At 44.5% G+C, this 13,357-nt stretch overlaps 1 protein-coding gene across 3 annotated transcripts in view; it reads right to left on the minus strand.

Annotated features, from left to right (window-relative positions):
• Rnf141 (ring finger protein 141) overlaps window positions 1-9,196 on the minus strand; it is a 31,426-nt gene extending 22,230 nt beyond the window's left edge. The window contains exon 1 of one of the 3 annotated variants that reach the window (XM_006978590.4): window positions 9,077-9,196. Coding sequence is in view for 1 of the 3 variants with exons in the window: in XM_042281963.2 (XP_042137897.1) it covers window positions 8,779-8,895 (117 nt within the window). In the remaining 2 variants the exon portion in view is untranslated. Of the gene's footprint in view, window positions 1-8,778 lie in introns of all 3 variants that reach the window. The other 2 variants (XM_076550234.1, XM_042281963.2) reach the window with 2 other exon arrangements.
• Between the last annotated feature and the right edge of the window lie 4,161 nt (window positions 9,197-13,357).

Below are 13,357 nucleotides of genomic sequence, written 5' to 3' on the forward strand. Positions count from 1 at the left end.
AATTACATAGAAAGGAATTTCAGCAAAAAGCTTGCTTTATTGTTTAATCAAAAAGTGACAATATAGCTTTAAATACAAAGCATGTGACTTTAGGGCTGGCAAGGCGGCTTCTGCACAACTGCACTTGCTGCCAAGCCTGACAACCTGAGTTCTATCCCCAGGAGTCACATGATGGAAAGAAACAACTCTTGAAAGTTGTCCTCTGACCTCTCTATATATGCACTGTAGAATATGAACCCCTGGATACATATACGTATTGTTAGAATTCTGCCCTCACTCCAGAAGGCAGAATGTACATGACTGCACATGCGCAGTTCAGGAGCTAAGCAAAGGGTCTTGCATCTCACATCATCAGTGTGCACCTGCAACTATGTGTGAGGCCTGGTTACACAATCAGTGCATGCATGGTGTAGCTCTGCAAGCCCCATTACCGGGAGTCGTTAAAAAGCCAGACGCAGATCCTACCCTCTCTCTCTGCTCTGTTCTCCCCCCTACACACCATCTTTCTCTTTGCCCTCCACACATGCTCTTTCCCAGGCCTGGTCCTTCCCCACCCCTCTTCCTCCTAATAAAGCTCTAAAACTAATACTGGGTTCTGTCATGACCGTGACCTTTCCATGTGGTAACCAGTGCTGCCACCAGCACCGTTTATCATTCATAGCATTGGTGCTGTGACAGTCTTGGATGGGCTCTTCTGTCACTGTGTCCGGAGCTGAGCGTCAGAAACCTATACTAAGGTTCACTGGACCTGCAACTGCCCACTCCACTTTTTTCCAGCCACTGGACCCACACACCACACCCGCCAACCAGGTTGGTGAGTATTTCCCCTTTCTGACCCCCAATATTTCCCATGGCTGTAGCCTGAGATTTCTAGTGCCGGACCCTCGGAGGGTCCTCGGGCTGCGCAGGCACCAACTCAGTCTCTCTTGACGAAGAGGTCAATGCTGTCTGACCCCCACCCCCTGCACGCGCGCGCAGGGGGGGGGTGTTCCTCATGCTACATATGCTCCCAGCCCTTACTCCTCTCTTGACGAAGTGGGGAGTAACCTATGCTCATTCATGGGACATAGGGGCTTCCTTCTCTTGGTTCCATTTCTCCTCTGACAAATGCCTTAAATATCCCCAGATATCAGTAAATTTGGCTGCTTCAACCCCGATATTTCATGGGAATTATCTAACTTCTGCCTGTGAATGGGCAAATGAAAATAATTACTTTATCCCCACGCTTTTACTCAAGCTCTAAAGCCCCTCTCCCTTTCTGACTCTCTCTCTCCTGACCACCTGCATTCCTGAACCGAAGGAATCCCTGACTCCAAGGAACCTTATCTGTTCTCCATTCTGTGCTCTGCTCTCCACTCTCTGGTATTGGGTGGGCTCTCACCTTAACTCCTCCCACTCATTCTCAAGCTGCCCTGAGAAGCACAGACCAGTCTGAAAGCAGGCTAGGATGCATGCAAATAAGTTGTCGATCAGGTCCCACATGGGGATCACAGTAGTCAGGATGGCTCTTTAGCCAGAGATCAGTTTACACCAGGTCTTCCTAAGCTGTCCTCAAGCCAGCAGACATTAAAAAAAAAAAAAAAAAAAAAATTAAGACACAGAATAAAATTCTCTCCTGTCTCTCAGAGCTCCCTGACTTTAGGACTAAAACTCAAGCATCAGAAGAGCAAGGCTCCTGACCCCACAGGTAGAAGTTTCAGCTGTGGCATTTAAGGTGTACCAGGGAAGAGATGAAAAAGCCCAAAAAAGGAAATGCCAGATGCTGGCACATGCTGTCCAACCGGCTCCCCAAAAGCCACTGGATCCGTTTCAAGTGTAGGAAAGACGGCCACTGGGCCCCGGGCTTGTACCACTGCCCCACATGGGGTACCGATAGGGCCTTGCCCAAAATGCTGCCAAAAGGGCCACTGGTCAGCTGACTGTCCTAATGCACCTAGCAGCATAGGAACGCCAGATGAGGACCACCCTCTGGCTGACTTTCTAGGCTTGGCTTTTAGCGATGACTGATGCCCTGGCCACTCCCATCTCATACAGGGAACCCAGGGCAGCAATAATAACATCTGGGTGACCCATCTCCTTCCTTCTGGACACCGGAGCTACCTATTCTGTCCTGAGGGAGTATTGGGGCCCTACTTCTCCTTCTCGTTTCCCTATTGTTGGGTTAGGGAGACAGCCTTACCCACCTCACCAGACTTAAGTGTACTTTCAGGGTTACTTAATGAGTTTTCCAGCTAAGGTAGGAGCTTTCATATCATTGCTCCCTCCATGTGCCTCACTCCAGACCTGTCACAGTGCTTCTCCTCCTCATGCACACAGACAGGACCCTGATCTCTGCCTTGTCCCTAATTCCAAGAGAATGAGTTCTCACCCCACAAGCTTTTCTCTTCCCGCTTCCCTCTTCTAATTAACTGCTCAGCTAATTGTTACAGGGCCACCACAGAGCTGGCGTCTAGGGATCATCAAGTAAGAAACTAACAGTTAAAAAGGTATTTACACTCCCAGACTCAAAAGTGTCTGGGCTCAACAAAAACAGACTTTAATATAACCATCTATTACTGTTAAATGCTCTCAACAATCGATCACCCGTGTCTCCTGAGTGCTACATAAAGAAAACAGGTGCTTTAAATAATCTACCTCTAATAAAGCTTATCTCAGGTAAAAATTAAGCAGAGTACTAAACACTACAATGGTCACTAATTTTCTCATGGCTGCTTCGTAATATATTCAAAATTTTTCTAAGCTCCAGAAACCAGCTTGAATCCATCTGGACAGGTCAGATCTGCTTCAGATAAGTGCAACCCAAATTCCTGGGACTCCCCTTCCCTTACCCTGGGACCTCCCTGAAGGTAAATTTCTTTTCTCTGTCTCACCAGCATCCTGTCAGACACAAAAGCAGCCAGAGTACCAAGCTGAGAGGGATGAACGGCTCCGAGGCAGCAGGACAGCCCACCATCCCAGGACGCCTGTCTACCTCAGAAGCCCCCTTCCCTACCTGCCCAGGAGCCGACCGATGCCCACCAAGTCAGCTGGAAGCAGTTTTTCTGGGAGAAACAATGCCCCTACTCCTATTCACTTGATTTTTTATAATAAGTAAAAAGTCTGGAATGTTAGAATTCTGCCCTCACTCCAGCTACATGACTGCACACGTGCAGTTCGGGAGCTAAGCAAAGGGTCTTGCATCTCACATCATCAGTGTGTACTAGTGACTGCATGCGCACAGCATGGTCACACAATCAGCGCATGTGTGGTGTGGCTCTGTAAGCCCGCTTCACCGGGAGCCCTCTCTCTGCTCTGTTCTTCCTCCCCCCACCATCTTTCTCTCTGCCCTCCGCACATGCTCTTTCCCAGGCCTGGTCCTTCCCCACCCCTCTTCCTCCTAATAAAGCTCTAAAACTAATACTGGGTTCTGTCGTGACTGTGACCTTTCCACGTGGTAACCAGTGCTGCCACCAGCGCCATTTATCATTCATTTCACGTATACACAACACAAATAATAAATGTTTTAAAATGTGACTTCAAATTAAAGTATATAACCAGAAATATGCATCACTTTCAGTATTAAAATTTAATATACTACATAGTTTTTAAGTCACTTTAAATATAGTGTAAGTACAATTATACTAAAAAAATTAATTCCCCCATTACTAATTTGGATCTGAACCTATGTGGTAGTAATAAATACCATACTAGAGGAATAATGAAAAAGAAGGAAAAGAGACTACTAAAACACAATCTCTGAAGGCAAAAGATTACATTTTAAATATGTCCAAGTATAACAGACTCATACAACTATATTAAAAAAGGAACCATTAAAATTCCCAGCGTAGAGAAGGTGACATCCTAGAACACAATAGTGTTGAATTCCATTTCATCCTAAGCAAGGACAGTTTCAAAACAAAAATTCCCAAATGCCCAAAACCTAAGAAAAATGTAAAAAAAAATTTATAACATGAAACATAAAGTATGGCATTAGAGTGAGTCGCTATCAAGAAAAGCAGTAACTTCACCCTGACGCTGCACACAGCTATTTAAACACATGCTATCTTTACTTTCCATATTGTGATTCAATGTGTGGAAGCATCATAAGCAAATGGCTACAGACCACAGGAAACCACCGTCACACATGCTCTTTCTAAAAATTATGTTTAGTTGGGCTGTGATGGCACAGACTTTAATCCTGGTACTCAGGAGGCGGAGACAGGCAGATCTCTGAGTTCAAGGATAGCCTGGTCAATGAAGCGAGTTCCAGGACAGCCAGAACTACACAGTGAAACTCTGTCTTGAAAAACTAAAAAGATAAAAATTATACTTAACAATATTTGTGGTGTTTATGGCCTGGGGACAGGATGTTGAGCAAGCAAAAAGACAGGGTTCTTGGCACCACAGGGGTGGGCCAATAGTCACACAAATAAGTATATAATTACAAAATGACAAACACTAAACCAGACAAGTACAGAGTGCCTTGAAAGCCTTGAGAGACACTAGTCTTGAGTTGAAAAAGAAATCCTGGGCAAACACTTGAGTTCAGAAAGATAGTCTGGGTTTTCAAGAGAGTTGGGGCATGATGGGAGGACATTTTAGGCACAGGTTTCCAAAAGCAACTGAGATAAGTAGATCATGGCGCCTTTAAGGGAAATGAAAACACTGGGGTGACCAGAGAAGGGAGATGTTGACACCAAAACAAAATCAAGTTGGGTGTTTAAGATTTTTTTTTTTCAGATAACTGGAAGGAGCCTCCCACTCTATTGTGTTATACAAAGGGCTGCCCACACAGGAGGTTTTCATTCGGCTCAAGGCAGCCACACCTTTAAAAGAGTACCAACACATTAGAACACATTCAGGAGTCTGGGTTTAGAAACAGAACAACGTGACTGGCTGTGCTTGGGTACAGCTATGTAATGCCCGGTGCAGGCAATGAACAGGCAAAAGCCTGTTCAAATATCTGAGGAGCTTCCTCTTTACATGGAAGAGGAAGTGAGGTTTTTTACATGCTTACCAGAAACAGAATGGCCACTAAGTACAGAGGGAAGGGCCAGACTTATGTAAGAGTGCCCTACCAACACAGCAATGGAAAGGCCTGTTGTAACATACGTGAACTGTTCAATGACATAATATGAAAATGTTTAAAGATTGCAAGTTCATCTAATGAGTGACGCAGAGAAATTTCCAGGTGCAAAATGGAGGTGCTAACCTATGACCCAGTAGTTGTCAATCTGTGGGGTGTGACCCCAAAGACCACTGGTAAACACAGATATTTACATTATAATTCATAAAAGAAGTAAAATTACAGTTATGAAGTAGCAATGAAAATAATTCTGTGGTTGGGGGTCAGCACAACAGGAGGAACTGTATTAAAGGGTGGCAGCGTTAGGAAGGTTGAGAACCACTGCTCTAACCTAATACTTTGCTCTCAAAATGAAGCGTAACTTTCCTCATGCTTTCCTGTACCAGCTTAGTAAACAGTGATTCTAACCAGCCAGCCTGATACTTCCGATTCCGTTTACACTACCTAACAGAGAGAAACAAACTTCTGAAATGGTCTAATCAAGACTTAATGGAATGCATGACAACTTAATCAACATTTATTTGTAGGGAAGGCCACAGTCCTCCCTCTACCCTTCTCAGGGTCTCCAACTGCCCCAAGGTCAACTAAAACCAACAGGAGAAAACTACACACTTTGGTTGCTTTTTACATGTATAGGGAACTCCTCTCAAGAAAACTAAGACCCTAGATAGGATCCAAAGCATAGAAACTCCCTAGACAAAGAGAAGTAAATTGTGAAAAGCTGACAAGACAAAGGAGTTGGGGGCTGGGGCACTTTCCCCCAGTAAAAGGCAGGTATTTGTAAATCATTGCTTCAGCCCCCTCTTTAAGAAAGAAAAAGATAGGTTCGAGGACACTTCTTTTAGCTGCTACTTTAGAAAGTATTTGTAACTGAAAAGAATTCTCATGCCAAAGTGTCATATTTTGATACCCTACACTGCTCATCAAAACCCCATCTGAAAAGAAACCTTTACTGTTTCTTGAATTAGAAAATATTGCATTGTCTCACTGGTACCCTAACTCTGAACAGCAAATACCCACTGTCTCACTGGTACCCTAACTCTGAGTGGCAAGATTCATAGTGTGAGGCAGGATATTGTTTTCCTGTAATTGTACTTAGTATCCAGGAAACTGAATCAGTGAAACCCCACACCTACCTGAGGGCTGGGAACCAGGGTGTTCATTCACACTGGTTGGAAGGGAAGGTGTTGCATTTAACCAATTTCATCACTAGTGTAAAAATATGATGAACGAGCCGGGCGGTGGTGGCGCACGCCTTTAATCCCAGCACTCGGGAGGCAGAGGCAGGCGGATCTCTGTGAGTTCGAGGCTAGCCTGGTCTACCAAGTGAGTTCCAGGAAAGGCGCAAAACTGCACAGAGAAACCCTGTCTCGAAAAACCAAAAAAAAAAAAAAAAAAAAAATATGATGAACGATATGAGTACCCACAAGGCAATCTGCTGAGGTCACACTTCAGTCACCGGCCATAGCTTTTTCAGTATCCCTCTCTGATGAACTAATATTGCTATCACAGCATGTATCATTCAATTGAATCACTTACACACCTCTCCCCTGAGTTCTTCAGGATACCTACCTGTGTTCTTGCTCCTGGACCAAAGATAAGTGTATAGTATTTCCCTAGTCAATATAGTGCGTGTTTTATCATTCATCTAATAGTCTTTTATTAGCTCAGTCATGCATCTGTACTAACATGGAGTAGAAGCTAAAAATATATTTATGGAAAACGTAAAATTGTAAAAATTTGTCCCTGATATTTATATATATTGGGAAACTGTCACAATAAAATATCTCCCTTGAAATCACAGAACAGTAGTACTGCTTGCAGACATAATTTGCTGGCAAACTATTGGCAATAAAATTTGGTAAAAGACAAGTCTGTGGTCAAGACTCCTCAAAGAGCTGAGTGGCTCTCAAACCACTGAGCCACCTCTAGCATGGCCCCTTCTAGCAAGGAGGAGATGTACTTCCTGAAAGCAACTGGAAGTTTTTGTAAATAAGAGCTGTTATTCTGAAACGCACAGGAACATCAAGGATTCCAAAAATGCCACATTCTTCAGTGGGTGGCACATACAGCTGATCACTTCTTCTTCTAACAAATGAGTTGTTGTAGTTCAAGTATTCCTTATCAGAATATAACAACTGCATCACTAATAAGTCTCACACACAGAACTCTAAACATTTAAACCATAAGCCATTCAGAAATGGATTAGAGGGAAACTGAGGCAAAGGGCAAGATAACTAGGTGGAGGCTGGAGAGCTCAGCGGGGAAGTACCTACAGGAGGCACCAGCGCCTGAGTTCTACCTGTGAGCCCATGTGAAAAGACAGGGCGTTGGCACACTTGGGGTCTTAGTGTTCGAAAGGCTGAGACAGGAGGACCCCTGGGACTTGCTAGCCAGCAGGTGTAGTCTAACCAGACCTAAGGTTGACTTCCGGTGTGTACTTGCACTCCCCCCTACACACACACACACACACACACACACACACACACACACACACACACGATGACTAGTCGACAAGGACTGTGGTAATAAAGGCATCTTTGAAAGCTGTTAAATTTTGTAACATCTTCAATCTTAGTAATAAATACTAAGTTCTACAACTGGGTCTTGAAGGACACTATTTACCTTATTATTCACTGTTTACACAAACTCTAAATTTACAAGAAGTATCAGCTGTTGAAATTAACACAGATACAATAGTCCAAAGATTAAACTGCTTAGTCACTATAGAGTCTAAAATGCATGTTCTGGGGTCAAAGGTCTTAAGGAGGAGAAAATGAAACTAAAAATTAAAAAAAAAAAAGACTGAAAACCTACAAACAAATAGAGTACTAGGTCATTGCTAAAATCCTAATAGTACCAGTGTGTTTAGTAAGTACACTTATTTTTTTAAAAAAAAAATACATAGATTTGTATGAATTATCTTTGCACCTTCTCTGCCTGTATAAGAAGAGAAATCAACTTCCTCTAGTTAGAGAATTTAGATGTATTCAGAGAACCAAAAGAGACTAAATACTATATATAGATTTCCCTTATATACACTGTTCCCTTATGTCAAATGACAAAGACATTTTTGAAAATCATATTAAGGAAGAAAATATATAGAAACTGAAACCAGATAGCATGAAAGGGGGTGGGGTGGGATCCATGCTACTTCTGAAGGTTCAGAAGGCATATCTTCTCAAAGACAACTATCAGGACCACTGGTTGGTAGGCAGCTCACACCCAGGACAAAATTCTGAAGGGTGAACTTCCTTCTATAGCAAGAACAGGCAGGGGGGAGTGGAGACGATCAACTTAGTTTGAGACATAAGGACTAAAAGCAAGGGGCTGTTACTGCAGCTACACATGAGCCAGTAGAAGGCCATGAAATGCTGGGCATGAAATGGGGCTGGGTCAGAATATAAAGGCACACTGCCATTGATTTCATAGGTAGGCGGGAGCCAGTTCCACAACAGTAAACCCACATTTGTAACGAAACCGCACACACAAGGCGACTTACCCTACAATTATGATTAGCAAGGAAACTTTTTTTTTTAAATGTCAGTTCTCAAGGTAGCAATCAGTTTGACAAGCAAAGGCCCAGGTGGACAGCCAGGGCGGGCTTAGGAAGGTTGGCCGACGCTACGGGCCCAGGCTTCCCCGCTCAGGAGCCTTGCCCTGGGGCCACCCTCCCACCCCGGCCCCCGCCCCTCGGCCCCTCCTCGGCGCACCTGCTCCGCTAACCAACAGCTAAACTGCTTATGGCGCCAGCGCCAAGATTCAAAACAGTCAGAGCTGGTCGGAAACCTCTCCTCAGCACCACCACCGCGAAGGCGGAAACAGCGCATCCACCCGCCGCTGGAAGCCGGTGCCCCAAGCCCGCAGCCGAGGCCCTGATCTGGGCGGCCTAGCTCCCCCGGCTCCCGCACGCCCCGAAGCCCGGCTGCTGCCGGGGCCTCCACTCCCTGCTCCAGGCCCGTGGAGCGGCTGGGAAAGGACACGGCGAGGGGGCGGCGCTGCAAGGCTCACCCTGTTCAAGGCATGCTCTCCCCGAGCCAGCGACGCCGCCGCGGCCGCTGCTCAGCTAAACCCGCTAGGCGGCAGCGGCGCGGCGGCCGTCCCAGTCGCACCTCAGTGACGCAAGGCCACGCCCTTGCGCGTTGCCTGGAGACGGAGCTCCACCCCACCTGCTGGCTTGGGAGGCCTATATTGGCCCAAGGCTGCTGACACATACTTGGCAGTCAAAATACATACATAAAAATCAATAAAATAAAATAATTTTTAAAAAAAGACCAAAAAAAAAAAAATGAAGAGGCAAGCTGTAGACTTGGAAAAAGCAAAATATATTTAACAAAGGACTTCTAATGAGAATCACAATTCTTACACCTCAAAAAAGAAACACCCCTGTTTTCTCAAATGGTCAAAGACTGGACGAACCTTCTAGATTATGGACGGTAAATAAATGATGTATCAATGCAATGCCACAAGAGTAGCTAAAATTGAAAGGACTGTATTAAATGTTGGTAAGAAGGCCAAACAACTGGAATTATTCTAGATTGCCTGTTGTGTGTATGTAAGATGATTGTGGAAAGAGATTGTGGCCATTTCTTTAAAAGCTAAGCACACACACACTCCAATCACACAGCCCCACCGTCCCACTTTTAGTATATATCCACACAAAGACTGGTACACAAAAATTGTAGTTATTTGTGATAGACCCAAATTGGAAACAACCAGATGCCTGTTGTGGTAAATGAAAATGACTCCCTTTGGCCCACCGGGATTGGCACTGTAAGGAGGTGTGGCCTTGTCGGAGTAGATGTGGACTTGGTGGAGGAAGTGTGTCACTGGGGGTGGGCTTTGAGGTTCCAGATGTTCTCCCAGTGTCTCTCTCTCATGCCGCTGCCTGCCAATCCAGATGCAGAACTCTCAGCTACTTTGCAGCACCAGGCCTGCCTACATGACACCTTGCTTCTTCCTGCCATAACAAGAATGGACTAAACCTCTGACTTGTAAGCCAGCCCCAATTAAGTGTTTTCCTTTATAAGAGTTGCCGCGGGGTCATGGTGTCTCTTCACAGCAATAGGACACTGGCTAAGACACCTGTCAACGGGTAAATGGAAAACAGTTTTTTTTCATAAATTCATAAAGCCCCACAATGGAATACTACTCAGCAATAATAAAGAGTACATTGACACACTCAACAATGTGGTTGAACCTGAAATACTCAGGCTGAAAGAAGATAGGCCTTTCAAAAAATCCGGAAAAGGCTCCCTCCTCTCCAAGGAATCTTTAGTGACAAAAATCAGGTCAGTGGTTGCTTAGAGAATGGTGTCAGGTGGGAAACTCTACAGTGACAGAGTGGGAGCTAGAGATGGCTAATTCGACAGAAGGACACTTGCCTGCCACACATGGAGTCTTGGCTCATACTCAAGCACGGCCCCCTAAAACCTTCAGGAGGGTAGGAAGAAACATTTTAGAGTGCTGGCTGTGTTCATTGTCTTAGCTGATGATTTCACAGACATAAATGTAATATGAAAACTTCTCAAATTGTACACCATACTCATAGGTAGTTTATGGTCAGCCAGCTACACTTCAGTGAAGTTACGGGAAAAGATGTAGCTAGTTTATTTTAAATGTCCTATAGTTCTGCTTAATCTGAGCTTGGAAGTCAGAAAAATCACTCTATATAAATTGTCTACAATTTTAGAAAGTAGGGCCAGTACTCCCTTTATAGTGAGCACAACAAAGATTGGAATAAAAGAGAGATTACAGGACCAAGATAATATAAGGTGATAATTAAATTAATATCATTAATGACAAGTCTAGACAGTTGCTGCATAGCATAACAACTTTCTTAACTTTGCAAATGTATGATGAATTAACTAGAATATAAAACAAAATAAGATCACTATCTTATTAATAAGTGTTACCCTAAACATATCTTAGTCACTGTTCTATTACTGTGAAGAGACACCATGACCTTGTACAACTCTTATGAAAAAAGTGTTTAACTGGGAACTTGCTTATCATTGCAGAGGCTTGGTCCATTTCCATCATGGCAGGGAGCATGGTGAGAACCCAAAGAAGTCTGGTCAATTATTTATTAAGGGATGCAATGGGAATAACACACAAATACAGAATGAAGCGGCCCTGCTGCCTCCTTTTCCACCAGGGAAGGATGGGGAAAGTTCTGTCCAGCTCACCGAAATGTGGCACTAGGAAAACCTCCACATCCCAGAGACAGTGTGTGACCCTCCTCCTCAGTTCTTATCTGGTCATGTACTCAGAGAAGATCACGCCCCATAACGCTAGTCACCTCAGTACCATTTGCTAAACAGATCGAATTCCCACAACAGGCATACATGACGCCAGAGAAATAGCTGATAGTTACATCCTGACCTGTAGTCTGAGAGAGAGAGAGAGAGAGAGAGAGAGAGACACTGGGTTGGCATGGGCTTTTGAAGCTCACCTCAAAGCTCACCCCCAGTGACACACTTTCTCTAACAAAACCACACCTTCTAATCCTTCTAATCCTTTCAAATAGTGCCATTCCCTGATGACTAAGCATTCAAATATAGGAGCCTATGGGGGGGCCATTCTTATCCAAATCACGACAAAGTATAAGGCATTAACCACCATCTGTCATAAAGTTATTCTATAGCAGGACAAGGGAACCTTTTCCTTAAATGTATAACAAAAGTGTCAAAATGTTTATAGGAAATCATACATATAGATAGTAAGTTACAGAAGAAGATGTCTCCAAGTTCATCTTCTTATAAGAAAAAGGACTTTCTTCCTTTCTTTCTTCCTTCCTTCCTTCCTTCCTTCCTTCCTTCCTTCCTTCCTTCCTTCCTTCCTTCCTTCCTTTCCTTCCTTCCTTTCCTTCCTTCCTTCCTTCCTTCCTTCCTTCCTTCCTTCCTTCCTTCCTTCCTTTCTTTCTTTCTTTCTTTCTTTCTCTCTCTTTTCTGTAATTTGTCATGAGTATTCAGAACTCCACAGTTTAGGAATTTTCCAGTCAGTGACAACGTGAGGCCTGAACACAGTCTCAGTAAATACAGTCCTGTGGTGACGCTCAGAAGCATTTGCCTTTTGAAATGTATATTTTTGTTCTAGGAAGGTATGTCCGAGGCCTCCTCCCAGTCTGTAAGGTCATTAAACATCTGTGGCAGGACTGTGGGAATACTGAAGGAAGACTGCGAGTGGCCGTGGATGGTAAACATTACCAACTTCCTGAATGGAGTTGATGAAATTACAAGGTTGACAGGGCTGAGAACATTCTTTACAGATGAGGAAACGGAGATCCAGAGGTAGGAAGTGATTCACCCAAGAACTACAGAGCAAGTAGATGGAAATGGGGTTAGACTCCAGAGTTCTCAGGCTGCCACTCTAGTGCTCTCCCTCACAGCATGGTACTGCCTTCAGTTCTCGGTGTAGACTAGAGAGGAACTAGTTAGTCACAGTTAGGATCAAATCTCTGGCTGGGCAGTGGTGGCACATGCCTTTAATCCTAGCACTTGGGAGGCAGAGGCAGGAGGATCCCCAAGTCCAAAGCCAACCTGATCTACAGAGCAAGTTACAGGGCCCAGAGCTACACAGAAAAACCCTGTTTCAAAAAAAAAAAAGAAGAAGAAGAAGAAGAAAAGAAAGAAAGAAAATCAAATCTTTTTATCTCCCAAGATGCTACACTCTGGGACTTCTTCATCTCGCTCCATCCTTTCTTTTGCTGTTTCTGCACACGCTCTGCCCTTAGCCCTCTGATTTTATTTTTAGACACTTTGGGAGCTCATACATCCTCAGCTCTAATTTTATGTGTTGCTAATTCTTGTATTTCTTTGGCAATCCCATCATCTACACTCTTTCCATGTAGCGTCACTACATCCACATTTACAGAGAAGACCTTCTGTAGGCGTGAACGAACTGTAGCAATGGTACCAGATGTCAGCAATTTTCACATCAAGGTGGCTTCAGGATCCAAGTATCAGTGCTGAGGTCAGCGGTAACAGCTGAAGAGATGGCAGTGCCCGGAGGACTCTGTGGTGGTTGGAGAAGTAGACATCAATCTCTAGGAGAAAGGTGTCACCTGAGAGGGAGCACTGTGCTGTCTAAGATAGTGCCAGGGAAGCAGCATGGAGGCCGGCAAGGTCCGTGGGCCGCGTGGGTGTGGCAGTGACAGGAAGATAGAGAAGCTCTGCTTAGGGCAGACAGTGGACCTGGGGTGGCACCTAGAGGAAATGGTCGCAGTGCTTGTTGGGAAGGGGAAAAACCAGCAGAGGTGGTTGGTGTGCTCTACGGAAGGTACAGTAGCTG

This window comes from Peromyscus maniculatus, chromosome 1 (genome assembly GCF_049852395.1).
Source record: "Peromyscus maniculatus bairdii isolate BWxNUB_F1_BW_parent chromosome 1, HU_Pman_BW_mat_3.1, whole genome shotgun sequence".
Taxonomy (NCBI): domain Eukaryota; kingdom Metazoa; phylum Chordata; class Mammalia; order Rodentia; family Cricetidae; genus Peromyscus; species Peromyscus maniculatus.